The sequence below is a fragment of the Octopus bimaculoides genome, chromosome 3 (assembly GCF_046866305.1).
Source record: "Octopus bimaculoides isolate indiv1 chromosome 3, ASM4686630v1, whole genome shotgun sequence".
NCBI lineage: Eukaryota > Metazoa > Mollusca > Cephalopoda > Octopoda > Octopodidae > Octopus > Octopus bimaculoides.
The window spans coordinates 88,622,537-88,637,251 of NC_142930.1; the positions used below are offsets into that span (position 1 = coordinate 88,622,537).

General features: G+C 32.0%; 2 protein-coding genes across 7 annotated transcripts in view; one reads left to right on the forward strand and one right to left on the reverse strand.

Annotated features, from left to right (window-relative positions):
* The window catches only part of LOC106876011 (uncharacterized), a 43,981-nt gene extending 39,338 nt beyond the window's left edge, over positions 1 to 4,643 (forward strand). For both annotated transcript variants that reach the window (XM_014924379.3, XM_014924378.3), the window contains exons 7-9: positions 2,326 to 2,391; positions 3,474 to 3,581; positions 4,597 to 4,643. In XM_014924379.3, the coding sequence (XP_014779865.1) occupies positions 2,326 to 2,391; positions 3,474 to 3,581 (174 nt within the window). In that variant the 3' untranslated portion in view covers positions 4,597 to 4,643. The remainder of the gene's footprint in view (positions 1 to 2,325; positions 2,392 to 3,473; positions 3,582 to 4,596) is intronic.
* Positions 4,644 to 6,022: 1,379 nt separating this feature from the next.
* The window catches only part of LOC106876010 (protein TANC2), a 264,847-nt gene continuing 256,154 nt past the window's right edge, over positions 6,023 to 14,715 (reverse strand). For all 5 annotated transcript variants that reach the window (XM_052966230.2, XM_014924376.3, XM_052966228.2 and 2 more), the window contains 2 exons: positions 13,967 to 14,067; positions 6,023 to 10,338 (listed from right to left, as the gene is read on the reverse strand). In XM_052966230.2, coding sequence (XP_052822190.1) covers positions 10,029 to 10,338; positions 13,967 to 14,067 — 411 coding nt within the window. In that variant the 3' untranslated portion in view covers positions 6,023 to 10,028. The remainder of the gene's footprint in view (positions 10,339 to 13,966; positions 14,068 to 14,715) is intronic.

Below are 14,715 nucleotides of genomic sequence, written 5' to 3' on the forward strand. Positions count from 1 at the left end.
GCGACATGCTGGCTTGAGGAGACCTATTGAGTCAAGATCAAATCAAATCACACTCAAATGGAAATTGTAGTTGTGGCTGAATCCAGTGCCGCCTGACTGGCTCCTGTGCTGTTGGCATGCAATAAGCACCATTCATGCGTGGGCCATTGCCAGTGCCACCTAACTGGTTCCCTGTGCTGGTGGCATGTAAAAAGCACCATCCAAACGTGGTTGATGCCAGCCCCACTACTCCGAATGGCTCCTGTGCCAGTAGCACGTAAAAAGCACCATCCGAATGTGGCCGATGCCAGTGCTGCCTGACTGGCTCCTGTGCTGGTGGCATGTAAAAAGTACCCACTACACTCTCGGAGTGGTTGGCATTAGGAAGGGCATCCAGCTGTAGAAACATTGCCAGATCAGATTTGTGCCTGGTTTGGTCTCCTGGCTTGCCAGTCCCCTGTCAAACTGTCCAACCCATGCCAGCATGGAAAACGGACGTTAAACAATGATGATAAGTACAAAATATTAGAAAAGAATATGGAAGGGAAGTCTAGTTATGTCTTCCCTTTAGGGCTGCAACATAATGCATTATGTTGCAGCAGGGTGAACCAAATGATTTTAGCTTGGTAATCTAGCATTTGAACTAATTAGCCACTTCATATTTCAAAATTATATATTAATGCTTTTGTATGAGGTTGTTTCATCTTGTCCATTATGGCTCACACTAAGAAGTGTAGAAAGCTCTGCTCTAATATTAGCTGCATGTTAAACACATTCATCCTGTTCTGTAAACAATTGATGATAGGATGGTAATCCATTTGTAGAAAACTTAGTTCAAACCTTATTTCAGTATCACACAGACTGAGATGTATGAAATGATGCCATATTGCAAACTCTACCATCCATGCTATCATGGGAAAACGGACATAAAACAAATCATTGCGAGTACCTGTGTATATGAGTTGTATATGCTTATGTGTGTGTGTTGGTGGGAGTGCATAGGTTAGTGTATGAAAGAGTATTCAATAGATGTCATGTTTAATGTGAGTTGAAACGAGTGATGGATTCAATATATGTTCTTCCAGTGGGCCTGTTGCTCTTTCCTTTCTCAAATTAGTGCTTATAATGTCTAATATACCATATTTTAACGTGTATATAAGGAATCCCCTATTTTTTTTAGCTTAAAATTTGGAAAAACTGTTTTGTAAGCTGTAATAATACTATCCATATATAAGAAACGCCCATATTTTTTAACCTAATTTTTGACAAAAGGGGTTCCTGGTAATTTTACATTCAAGATTTTTAAAATCTTAGCAGTTAATTCATTAAGTTGGAGTACATTATGTTGGATATAAGTTTATATCATACTTGAATATGTTGTTATAACCTGTCTTGCTATGGTAAGTAACTGACTAATCGGCACTGAGAAAATAGATTTAATTTGAAAGAGAAAAAATGGCAGGCACTTTGTAGTATAATTAGTAATACTGTCACCCACTGTTGCCCTACCAGTGAAATGTGTTTTAAATTCTTCATCAATTGGGCAGTTGTCCTTTTCTGCTTCAAATTAATTCTTATAATCATCATCCTTTAAAGTCTGCTTTCCATGCTGGCATGGGTTGGATGGTTTGACAGGGAACCAGTAAGCTACTGATCTGCATGGAGCTCCAATGTCATATTTGGCTTGGTTTCTATGGTTAGATGTCCTTCCTAATGGTAATTACTTTACTGAGTGCTTTTTTCATGCTACCAGCTCTATGGAGGTTGCCATGTAATTTGAAAGGCAGAAAAGAACAAGGAAAAATGAAAGGAAAAAACCCCTAATACTAAGAGGAAGTATTTGGGAAGAGGTGATGTTGGGCAGCTTTATGCCAGGTATTGGAAGGTTTAAAATATGGTAGAGGGATAAGCACAGGTGTCTTCCTATAGAGGAGATACAGAGCTGAAAAAAAATAAAAGGGCGGTAGTCATAGGGTACTAGAGCAAACTCTCAAAGAATAAAAAGGAGAGAATAAGTAAGAATAACAACAGTGGGTTATGGGGGGGGGGGGGATGAAAAAGTGAATGCTTTCCTAAGAGTGTTAGATGGGAGTAAACAGATAGTGATAGAAGTTAATGTGTAGTGATTTTATGCTTGTTTATGAATGTCTTAAGTAACTTCTACTCTGACATCTAATCAGTCTTGCTTCTAATACTCTTCCACCATGTTCTCATGGTCCAACTATTTCAATCACTTCTATGTAACTACATAAACTGAAATCCAATAGAAAGAAAAGTAGTTAATTTTATTATTGAGAGCTAATCATGGAATTATAATGTAGATACTAATTTACTTTTCTTCCACAGAAAGCCATCACTGCAGGTGTAAAAAATATACGAGTAGCTGTACAAGGCATTGGTCCAGGACGCTTTGTAATTATACTTTTATTGTTTTATTATATGTAATTATCTTATAAAATGTCTTTATAAAAAAACTGTGCAAGATTGCAAGTGTAGTTTTGGTGAAGTGGTTCCAAATCTAAATGGTGTTGTGAACTGTGTTCACTAAGAAATATACTGTAATAGTTGTCATGGTTCACACACAGTTAAAATTGTAACATTTACACAATATACCTGTATGTATTTGTGTAACTCAATGTGAAGATAGGCAATTAACCTGTGGTTAAAGAATCAATTTAAATTTTACTTATACACTATGAAAATGTATGTACATGTACATATTGTGTTGGAATGTTTAAGTTGTGTGTATACATTGTCTAAAAAAGACCCACTGATTTATTGTTTAAAATCAAACGCCAAATTTTAAATTAAATATGAATGGAAGTGATTGGATATCTAATAACCTGTTTGTCCTGCTCTGCAAATTTAAAATGTTTTATTTGTTAATTTAGGCCAACTTTCATTGCATGAGCTAAAATTCCAAGTGTGGCCATCATATTGTCAGATGTGTTTTAGGTGTAGCTGTCCCCATCTTTATTAATTAGGAAATTTGTCGAGAGGATTTAACTGCTGCAGTTAGCAGGTTAAACAAGTACGTAGAAGCTTGAGCTAACATGGAAGCCGCTGGATGACTGTTTGACCTGTTAGAGTCAGCAGCTAAATTTCCTTTTGAATCACATCTTAAAAAATAGTAACTAAAACTACATTAGGTAGTGTAATATTACATACAAGATACCTGGAAAAAAAAATGGTAGTGTCATTCGTTCAGTGATGGTTGACCTGATGTTAAACAACACAAGTGCTTCTTTATTTCATTTTTCAGTTTATAGAAACTATGGTTTCTCACAAGAAACCGTGTGTGTGAAATAGAATTTATTACGTCTCAACTTGCTTTAGTAACTTCAGCTATAAACCACTTGGCAAGAAATAAATTAGAAAGCTAATCTTGAATCTGAAGGTACATCTCTAAATTATATGGACAGACATCATGTATAGCGTTTACATTTCTTCTTTTTTCCATTTATAATTAATATCAAAAATATTTTTATTTTCAGCCTGCGATAAAGGGTTTACAGTTAGCTGGTTTAAATATTGTATCTTTGACTGATACAACACCTGTCACCTATTGCAATGAGCGACCTCGAAAACAGAGACGACTTTAGGTAAAGTTCTTTTAGATTTGTTATTTGAAATAGACAAAATCTGTTTTATTTCTTTAATCTAACTAGTAATATTCAATTGAAATGACTGACTGGATAAATTAATGAAATATTGACTGAAATAGATGTCCAACTACAGGCATTTTTGTTGTATCTTTGCACAGGGCACTTTTAATTTATCAGATTATGGGAAATACCAGAATGTTTTGGTAAAGTTACACACTATAAATGAAAGTCCTAACCAAGAATTTATTTTCTTAGTACAACAACTGAAACTAGTGTTGCATATCATTGGAATAAATAACCTTAAGGTTTATGAAAATTTCAGCATTACCAAGCAATATAACATGCTTAAAAAAGTAGGTAATACAAAAGGTGACTGCAGAAGCACAATGGCATGACAAGCAACGTTAACTAGAAAGTTTAGAACCTATTTTCTTAATGTTGGAAACTTAGTCTTGTATGGTGCAGAAGCCACTGGGTGCATGACAGTGAATCAGAATTATTAATGACAGAAAACCTGCTAAACTGATAGATGAATGAAATAAGTTTTATCTATTTATTGAATTTGCAGTTTAAGGAATAAGTAATTTAGGTTCGCTAAAACAAGAGTTGAAAAAATGTTGATGAAAGAGATTCCAATTAATGCCTAATGAACTTTTTGAGAAAAACAGTTATTAAAGGAGCCAAATTTTAACATTTTTAAACTGACTCAACACTTCAGCAGTTAACACAGTAAATGATTTATGATGGAGCTGTGACTGGCTGGATTGATAAAATTTTAGTCTACTATTAGTTGAAAGATTGATGGTTCAATCCCATTATTAGGGTTTTGCTGGGTCTGTGACTTGTAATAAATATTGCAATTGAGGTTTTTCTATGGGCTCTGTTAGATCTTTTTGTGACTATATAAAAATAAATGAGATTTTTGTTGTTTCTTATTGTAAAATCTTGGTGTTTAATATCTTTAACTATTTGTTATGAAAAAATATTAACTACCTTTATTTTCTATTTTCAGATGAGAGTAGTGTATACATTACAATAAAACTAATTGTTTTTCAATAAGTGTTCATATTATTATTATTAGACTTGTTCTTGATTATTAAAATTCCTTTTTTTTCTCTTGTAAAAACATCTCTCATCAAATCTATTCTAAAAAGAAGAGATATTAAATCTTCATGTAAGCTTTGTATTGGCTTAAGAAAGTTTTCTTATATTTACTTAAGACGATTGAATATTTTAGGGACTGTGAGGTTGTAAAAGCAAGGATTAAACCATATTTTGGATATGTTGACAGACCTGAGCTGTAATTATCTGCTATTGTGAAGTTATCACAATAACATAAATACAGTATAATATATTTAATGTGAATTTCTCACTGTGTTGAAAACAAATGCATTTTATAAATAATAATTTGGGAGTACTTTTCTTCCCTGAATAATTCTGTCAAATATATGTGTGTGTGTGTGTGTGTGTTACCTCCCTTGCTTTAAGTTGTCCGTTTGATTAATTTTCTTTGTGTAGGTTTGAAGAAAATGGTTTAGTTGGCATATAAATCTTTGTGGTTCTTGTAAAAGTAGAATATCAATAAATGCTGGAGAACAATGATAATGGTAAATTAATTTTCAGCTCAGAATGAATTTTTTTTTTTCTAAAGAGAAATCTATGAGGATGCATTTTAAAATTAAACTACAAATTTCTTGGATTAGATTTGACATGAAAATATAATAAATTAAGTTAAATTAACTTTTAAACTTCTGATCTTTATCAGTTTGAAATAATTTCTTGCACTGTTAATTATTGATCTAAATGAAAAGAAGAAAAATTCTATTTATTAGTAATAAAATCAGAATTTCCAAGACCACAAATGAGTTAAAAAGACAAATTTTCCTTCCTTATTTATACATCACCAGGATTATTTAAAATAACGGTAATAATTGTTTCAAATTATGGCATAAGGCCAGAAATATCGAGGAGTCAATTCTACTCGACTGGTACTTTGCCTTTCATCCCTCCAGGGTTGATAAAATAAAGTTAACCTCAGTAGGATTTGAACATAAAGAACTGGAAATTAATAATGATATTAAATTAATAGTATTGTATTATATTTACTATTGACTAATGTGAATTAGCAAAGGATAAAAGCAATACTTAAGAAAGCTGTTTTGAGTCACAACCGATATAACATTTCAGCTCATATATTGCACATTCAAGGGGATGAGCGGAACCAATCCATTTGCTGTTAATATACTAAATTTTTTTTTTAATCTGATTCTAAAATAATAAAAATTTTTGTACCAAAAAATATTAGAGCAATTTGTATATTTAAAAAAAACAACAACACAAATTCACTTAGCAAACAGTTATAATAATTGGTCATTGAATGACAACAGAATGCAATGTAAGTTACCTAGAAAATAAATAAAAAATAACAGACAAAAAAATCAAGGGTCAAACAAGTGTATTTACAAGCACTGACTACAAGTTTCAACAGTAAACATGTCTGCAGCCTGATTTAATGGCTTACTGTTATGGTCCAAGTGACCAAACAGAAATGAAAGGAAGGACGTTGATTTGGTTCCAGGTATAGATCCGAGCAAGACTTCTAGGAAGGCACTAGCGAACAAACCTGCACAGCTTTAAGTTGACATGATTATTCTCAGCTTCAACAATGTTTACAACCATCATAACAGGAAATGACAACAAACAACAGGTATACAGCAGCCTGGATACAATCATTTACCCAAACACTTGGTAGTCTGGGAGAAAAACTAAAGAGAAATAACTTTTCAAATTCTTTTTTCTCTTTAATAAACAATACTTGGTACCAGAATAATAATGACACAGCAGGGTCCTAACTATAGAGCAGCTTTGTTTGAAATAATTTTTTAGTGGGTGTGGGGTATATCGTTTTGAAAATAACACTTTTGAAAAATTATATAACATGCAGCTTGACTCATACTACTTGAGTTTGCAAAAGCAACTAAACTGAAATCCTTTCATAACCAGAAGACTCAAATTAACCAAATATTTTGTTTAACATGTGAAGTTCAGAGCACCACAAACTGCTTTTCAATGTAGCAGTCAAAATTTGTTAAATCTTATAACAACCTTTCCCATTTAAAATTTGAAAGTCTTTGAACCTATATGGACAGCCTTGCTTAGCCAACCTATTCAAAGAGCAAGCTGGTTAAGCAAGGAAATAAAATGTGAAAGATATTAACAAGCATAGGTATGTAATATAACTTATTTGCTTGGTCCCTACATTTTATAATCTTCTCGAAATTCAAAAGCTTTATTTCATCATTTACTAAACATATATGAACTAGCTTCATATTATCATGCTGGACATTGTTACATATTTGTAACAAATTTAATCGATGAGATAAAAGATATGCCCCTAAAACCAATGATGTCTAACCTCAGTTATGAGCATAATGATAAAAATAAATAATGTACAGATATAGGAAGTATATATTTAAATTAATTTCATAATTATATTATAATTCAATAGGATAATTTCTCATTTATGAGAGAATTTAGCTGCGTGTGAAATACTCCAGCTTTTAAAAGAGCATTTTGATTTTCTTAAGATAAATCTGTTTTCATTTAAATATTAGGAATCTTGTACTGTTAATTTTTAATTGAAAAATTAACATTACTGACATGGTTTCAATGATTCAGAATTATAAATTAATTATATATATTTTACGTATAGATCATTAGCTTTAAGGATTGAAATATTTCTTTGTAAAAATGTGAACTGTACAATTATAATTGAGATCTGACCAATGAAATGGGCTTGTTTACTTATATAAAGCTTTTAAGAAAATGTATCATAGAGACCCTGGAGATTCACTCAGAGAATTAACATCAATTTTATCAGCTATGAATGGGATTTTTACAAGTCTCAAGATTTGTTTATACAGAGTGCTTCTTTTTGTTTTCATCAAATATTGTAACAAGAGAAAACTGAGCCATTATTACCTGGTAGCAAGTTAGAAGAATTGGTGTAGTGTACAGAACAATAAAATATATTCTAATCTGCTGTGAACCAGTTTATCACGCAACAGCCTACACTTTGTTGAAGATAAGAGATATTAGGCAGACCAGTTCTCCTGAAAGACAGTAATTTGATGGTCTTTGTTATAAAAGACCATCAGTACACGAAAATTAAGCACAAAATTTACCTTTTTGTTTATTGTTTTAAACAAGGAAATTGATCTTAGTTAGCGTTTAAAAATCTGCTCTATTTTGTTACAAGTAATACAATCAGGCTGCAGGTTACATTCATTGGAGTTACATATATTTCCCATTTTTAAGAATATATTAACATGTGTATGTGCTTTAGAGTTGTGTTAACCAGGCAACAAAATAAGCTGGTCACAAATAATAAAATGGCAGAAGAGTAGGATATCAAATACAAATGGTATAAAAATAGATTCATTTGATTCCCTTTTTAGCATCATTGACTTGTTATTCTGTTGCCAATGTTAATAAGACTAAATATTGTTTTTATAACAGCTATATTAAATGTAATTGTAAAAATAAAAAATGAAATGAAATTTTGGTTTCTCTTTCAAGATCATTTTCATCGAATAATGAATCAGTTAAGTCTTGTCTCTCTCGTAAGCCATACTTCATTAACGTAATATAATTCCAGCTAACTAAATATTTTATTGTAGATGAAACCAAAATTAATTTTACTACATTTTGTTGAGATTTGTTTGTAAGATGTTTTTAGCATCATATCTAATTGATATATAATACACAAGACCCCACCCCACCAAAATAAACAAACGTTCAGGCATATGAATTTAATATAAACCATAAATCTACATTTTTTTTAATATGTTTATCTCGATTAGCAGTTTTTTAAAGACAAAAGTTTCCCCATGTAAAGATTAGTTTTCCATACTTAGCAAAGGAAATGAAATGTGAACACATTTTTCTTTGCTAGAAATAGAAAATAATCTGTTGTCAATTTGGTGCATATATGTAATAAAATAAATACTTTATTTGGCATGACTATACAACTTACTATTATATTCTCAAAGAGAGCAGATTTAAAAACAAAAATTAAGATAATTCATTCATTTAGCCTTTAAGGATATGGTGTCAACAAATATCTCTTCTCTGAGCAAAGCTAGTATCTTAAAAACAGCTTTTATTTTAAATGATTTTTTTTCATAGGATAATCAAAAGATTTTCATTGAGAAGGAGTCACATCTATGTATGTTTGCGTCTGTTGTGTATGATTAAAGAAATTGACAGTTTGTAGATTAAAAAAAAAAAAAATGAAAATTGACATGCATTTGGTTTGGTTTAATTAGCACAGACTTAGTTAATTTTCTCCTTTTACGTTAATTTGCAAAGGATTTAAAAACAAATTTGGAAAAGAAAATACTCAAAACAGCTTATCTTGATCACAGTGAGTTATATATTAAGAAATCATGGCAGGATTTGGCTGAGGGGAGAAGCCATACAATTCATAACAAATATCTTTTATCTACTAACAGCCAAGAATATTTTTTTTTCTAATTTTCAAAGAATATTCACATTTTCTTTGCACTAGAGCAAATAACTAGAAAGGAATATAAATTTCAAACATTTTAAAAATCAAAAGTAATTAGAATTTAAAATTCTTTAATAAAGAAACATGCAGCTGGAATATTATACATATATATTTATATATATGTTTCTGTGTGTATATATATATATATATATATATATAGTTTCTGATAACTTTTACTATATATTATCTTTCTGACAGCAAATTGACCGGAAAGAAATTTAAGTTCACTAAATGAATTAGTTTTATGTTTTTAGATTAAAATAAGTATTTATGACAAAAAAATAAAATTTAATTTGACATCACAGCTTGTTGAACAAAGATATACATGTAAAACAATTTTTTAACATGTTAATAATTAACAATTATAATATTTATCATAAGTAAAAGCAATCAACTGCCATTCATTACTTTAAATCAAGAAGTTATATATTTCAAAGATATCAGTTAATGTCAAGAAGGTGGTTTTAAAAATCTTTACAAATAAGTTATTGTTTTATTTGGGAGAAAAAAAAATGAAACAAGAACAGTTTCAAACTATGCTTAAATAACTTGCAGATGATTTTTGTTTGAAATGTGTTCAACTGAAAGATCCAATGATGCAATCAAAATATTCAGTAAAAGAATTTAAATATTTACTGAATACCCTACTTCCTTTTTACTCCTAGTTTACTTATCCAAATAATATTACTTCTAATGTTTTAATAAATAGAGTTGGCAAAATTTAAGACTTCCTCTCTTGAAAATCTTCAGAATATCCTTCAAAGAAATATATTGCTTTGTACTTTTGAATTGGGGGAGAAAAAATACAAATCACAGAATATCCCCTTTTAAACCTTAATTCTGTGATAAATCTAGAGGATTTTATGTGCAAAATATCAGAGGGCTGTTTCTTCCCTATAGGTAACAACAGATGAACTTGAACAAACTTCTCCGTCTTCAGTTTCAGGATGTATAATGGTAACAGCAGGGGCAGGTTCTGTAATGGCGGCAGCAGAAGTGTTATTGGTTTCAACAGGTAGTACAGTGATAGATTGTACATCTGTGCTTTCACTTGGTGTTTCTTTCAAGATGTTAGCTTGCTCCAGACATTCACTGCGTAACCTTAACAATAAACGTTGAAGTTCTGCATTGTTAGGGACTAAAAACACTGCTTGTTTTAGGTCCTCTAGAGCACTATCATATTGTCTGAAAATCAAATAAAATTAAAATTTTTAAATATATGCATGAAATATTTTCAGGGTTAATTATTTTAATTAAAACTAGTAGTTGACATTGTTAAATATCCATAAAGTTAAGTGATTAACTCCATATATCAAACATGGAACTTATTCATTCATTCATTCAGTCATTTTTAGATGAATTTTTTGTTTTTTCCATGCAGGTAGAAGAACATGGCTTAGTGGTTAGGGTGTTGGACTCTTGATTGGAAGATTGTGGTTTCAATTCCTGGACTGGGCAATGCATTGTGTTCTTGAGCAAAACATCTCATTTTCATGTCGCTCCAGTCCATTCAGCTGGCAAAAATGAGTAATCTTGTGACGGATCAGCATCCTATCCAGCAGGGAATATATATACCACAAAATCTGGCTCTATGAGTCTATATGACTTGGGAAGGAACTTTATCCTTTATCTGTAGCATGGGTTAATTGAATATATTATGGAGGCACTCTTTTACAGTTGGATGCCATTTCTGTCACTAAGCTTACCTGATTTTTTATGTCTTCAAAAAGTGCAAAGCCGGATGATTGGCTGACATGGTAAAAGTGCAAATGCAAATATATATGTTTTATCTTTTACTTGTTTCATTCATTGGACTGCAGCAATGATGGAGCATCATCTCGAAGGGTATAGTTAAATTGGCTGCAGTACTTATTTTTTAAGCCTGTTACTCATTCTATCAGCCTCTTTTGCAGAACTACTAAGTCATGAGAATGTAAACAAATTCAACAATAGTTAAGACAAACACTGACACACACACATCAGGCTTCTTTCCGCTCCTACAAGCAAACCCCCTTACAAGGTTTTGATCTCCCCAAGGCTTATAGTAGAAGACATTTGCCCAAGATACCATGCTGTGGGACTGAAGTCATGACCACATGTTCGGGAAACAATCTTCTCAATCACACAACCTGCCTTTTTATATATATATATATATATATATATATATATATATATATATATATATGATTTTAATTATATGTTTTCTTCTCATGGACAACTGTAGACGGCCATAACCAAAATACACCAGGCACAAACAACAACATGCATTAGGCATCTCAGTATATCTAGCGGAACATCCCCTTCTTTATGCATGTGCCTGATGTGACACCAACTGCACAGATTGATGCAGCACAAGTAAATGCACAAATTGATGCACAGAATCCTACCCATAATGGAGTTACAGGATGGGACGAAATGATTGTTGTACTGAATAAAGACTGGTGCTAAATCTGTCTTCTGTTTCCTTCATCAATTGTTATATATACATCTGCAAATACACACACACACACACACACATTACCATCTCATCAAGCATGCTCAGACAGCATACACATGCATACATATATATATATATATGACAGGCTCTTTTGGTTTCCATCAGCCAAATTTACTCACAATGCTTTACTCAGATAGGGCTATTGTAGAAAGCATTTGCCTAAGGCGTTGCACAGTGGAACTGAACACTAAATCATAATTGGAAAGTGAAATTCTTAGCCCACAGAGCCATGTCTATAAATGTTTAATGTAAAAGTGAGAGGTGGAATAAGTAGACATCTATTTAAATGAAAATTAAAGCATATCAATCCAAGTTAAGTTTGAAAGATATTGATTTTAGCATATCAAACTGATGAAATACTTTTCTATATTTAATCTTTGAAAATTCACTTGAATACAATGTAAATCAAAGTGGCATTGATATTTTTGACTATTCATAAATACAGATTAATTAATTTCTCTTAATAATGGTGTCTGTTATCAAATGTTAGTCTCCTGAAATTCTAATTAAAATTCATATATGTAACCTTCACATTATACATTCTTTAGCTAGTTTTCATATTTGAATACGATGTAAGACTGTAGATGACTAAGTTTATCTGTTATTGAATTTTGTTCCTATTGAAAAAAAAAAAAAAAAAGAAATTCAGTGATGAATTAAGAAATAATTTGTAGTACTCATGACTTTCAGGTAGTTGAAAATTCTATTCCACTGATGGAGTAGAGTCATATACATAAGAGATAACCAACAGCCTTGGTTTGATTATAAACAGTGATAGATGGAGACAATACCAAGAACCTGTTTTGCTTGACTACAATGAATAGATGAAGTATTTTAAATGTAAAGTGTGTTAATACAAATTAAGGAGTTATACATTTTGATAAAGAAAAAAGTATTTCTATGATACTATGTGTATAAGGGATTGCTGAATGGGACTAGAAAGCCTGTTTCCAGAGGAACCAGCTGCTGAGATAAGTGTTAGTATAGTTACTACCATAATAAAGGTTATCATGGCAAGGGAAGCTTTTTGGGACAGTCATTAAGATGCAGAAAGTACCAACTTGAGTTTATATACTTCTAGTGTTAGAAAGACTTATAGAAAAGTTAGTGCAAAGCCATGTTAGGGTGGATAAGATGGAAATTAAAGAAAAAGAACAACTGTATTGATTGTTTCACCTAGGCAGCAATTAGTGGATGCAACTAATGAATACATATTAATTAATGAGGGTATGAATGGGGTGGAAGCAATGCTGTCTTAAGATATGAAAACACTTGGCAATTGTCCAGGAGCCCAGTTGTCATCAATGTATGTACTTTGCCTTGCTGTCAAGAAATCTATGCTATAAAGACCAGTACAGTGATTTGTCCAGGGGCTTAAAATGCTGCTAAGACGGCTCTGGGTCAAGGAAGTTCAAGGTGTTGTTGCTTCAGTTTCTAACAAAGTTCCTGTGGCTTTGGAAAAGGCATATAGAATGCAATGTAGTAAAATATAAACAACTACAACACTTTCAGTAGTTAAGAATTGTTTGTTACAAGTTCACTGTCAATTTATATGCTGAGTTTGAGTATAAACATTTTGGAATTTGATATCAGCTGTAGCTACATAGGTATGGCCATAAAATGTAGAGAATCATTTTAATCATTTTTCCATGCTTGAGTAGGACAGAATTTGTTGAGGCAGATGTTCTATGGCTGGATGCCCATCCTATTGCCAACCCTCACTTGTTTCCAAATAAGGCAATATTTCCCAATAGCTATACATGTAGTGTGATAGTGACACCTGTCTACAACCATCATGTGATGTCAAAACAAGAAGATATCAACACACACACACACATGATGAGTTTCTTTCAGTTTCTGCCTACCAAATCCACTCACAAGGCTTTGGTATATTTAGTGAAAAAAGTGTAAGAGTGTAGAAGTAGATTCAAAGGAAGCAAGGAAGATGTGACATTGGACCCCACATTGAGGATAACACAAGATTAAAGATATATATTATATTGCAAAACTAAGCAGGACATAGCAGTATAGATGAACTGATGTCAGAACACTGATTATGACAGTGCTATTCTTCCAACTACTACCCACTGAAGAGTCAAACAGGAGTAAGACTTGCTCATCATCTAACAAGACAGTCATGTACCAACAGCCTGTAGCAACCTCACCACCAGCATATAGTCACTATACCTCTGACAATTTATGCATGAATATATGCAGCATATACCACTTTTCACAAATGAACTGAAATTTAATCAAATTAAAAAAGGTTTTGTGAAGCTGTTCAAAAGAAAAAAGAAGTTATTATGAAACCCTTACTTGTTATCTCTGCGGGCCCGGGCACGAGCATAATAGCCTTCAAACGATTTCGGACGAATTTCAAGAACCTTAGTGGCAAGTTCAATTGCAGCAATATAATCCTAGAAACAGAGGAACATGAGAATAAATTATGGTCATTTTAATGTAGCATCCTTTATATTTTCTATATAAATATGTGAAACAAACACTTTCACCATAAAATGTGTTCCTGGTATATAGTTTATAGTTTTTTCTTTTCTTTTTGCTGTCAAAAGTGGAAAAAGAAAGCATTTACAAATTTGTTTACATTGATTTTGATGTCACAGACCACCTTTTATAGAGGAGTAACTCTTAATTTATTCACTAAATATTTTCATTATTCAGTTTCCATAAAATTAATTTAGAAATTGCAGAACTATAGCTTTGAAACTAATCTCATCAATTCTAATCACCACTCTTTATTGACTTATCAGACGGGGTGGGTGGGTGGGCTGGTTAATGTTTATCTAGGAAGGTAAACAAGTTTATAGCTTAGAGAGAGAGAGAGAGGGGCACATGTAAATATATTTGTGTGAATGTAATTTTTTGTTGAGTTTCGTGGAGGAGCAGAACCCATGACTCTTACAGGCCCTCCAAGACTGGTGAGACTGATGTTAACATTCTATTTAAATTGATGCAGGTCAACACTGTGGGAAAGACATGAATGAGGAGGATATTTCAGAGTGATGAAGGACTGGGCATAATGTAAGAGTTAAAGGGTAGTTAGATAC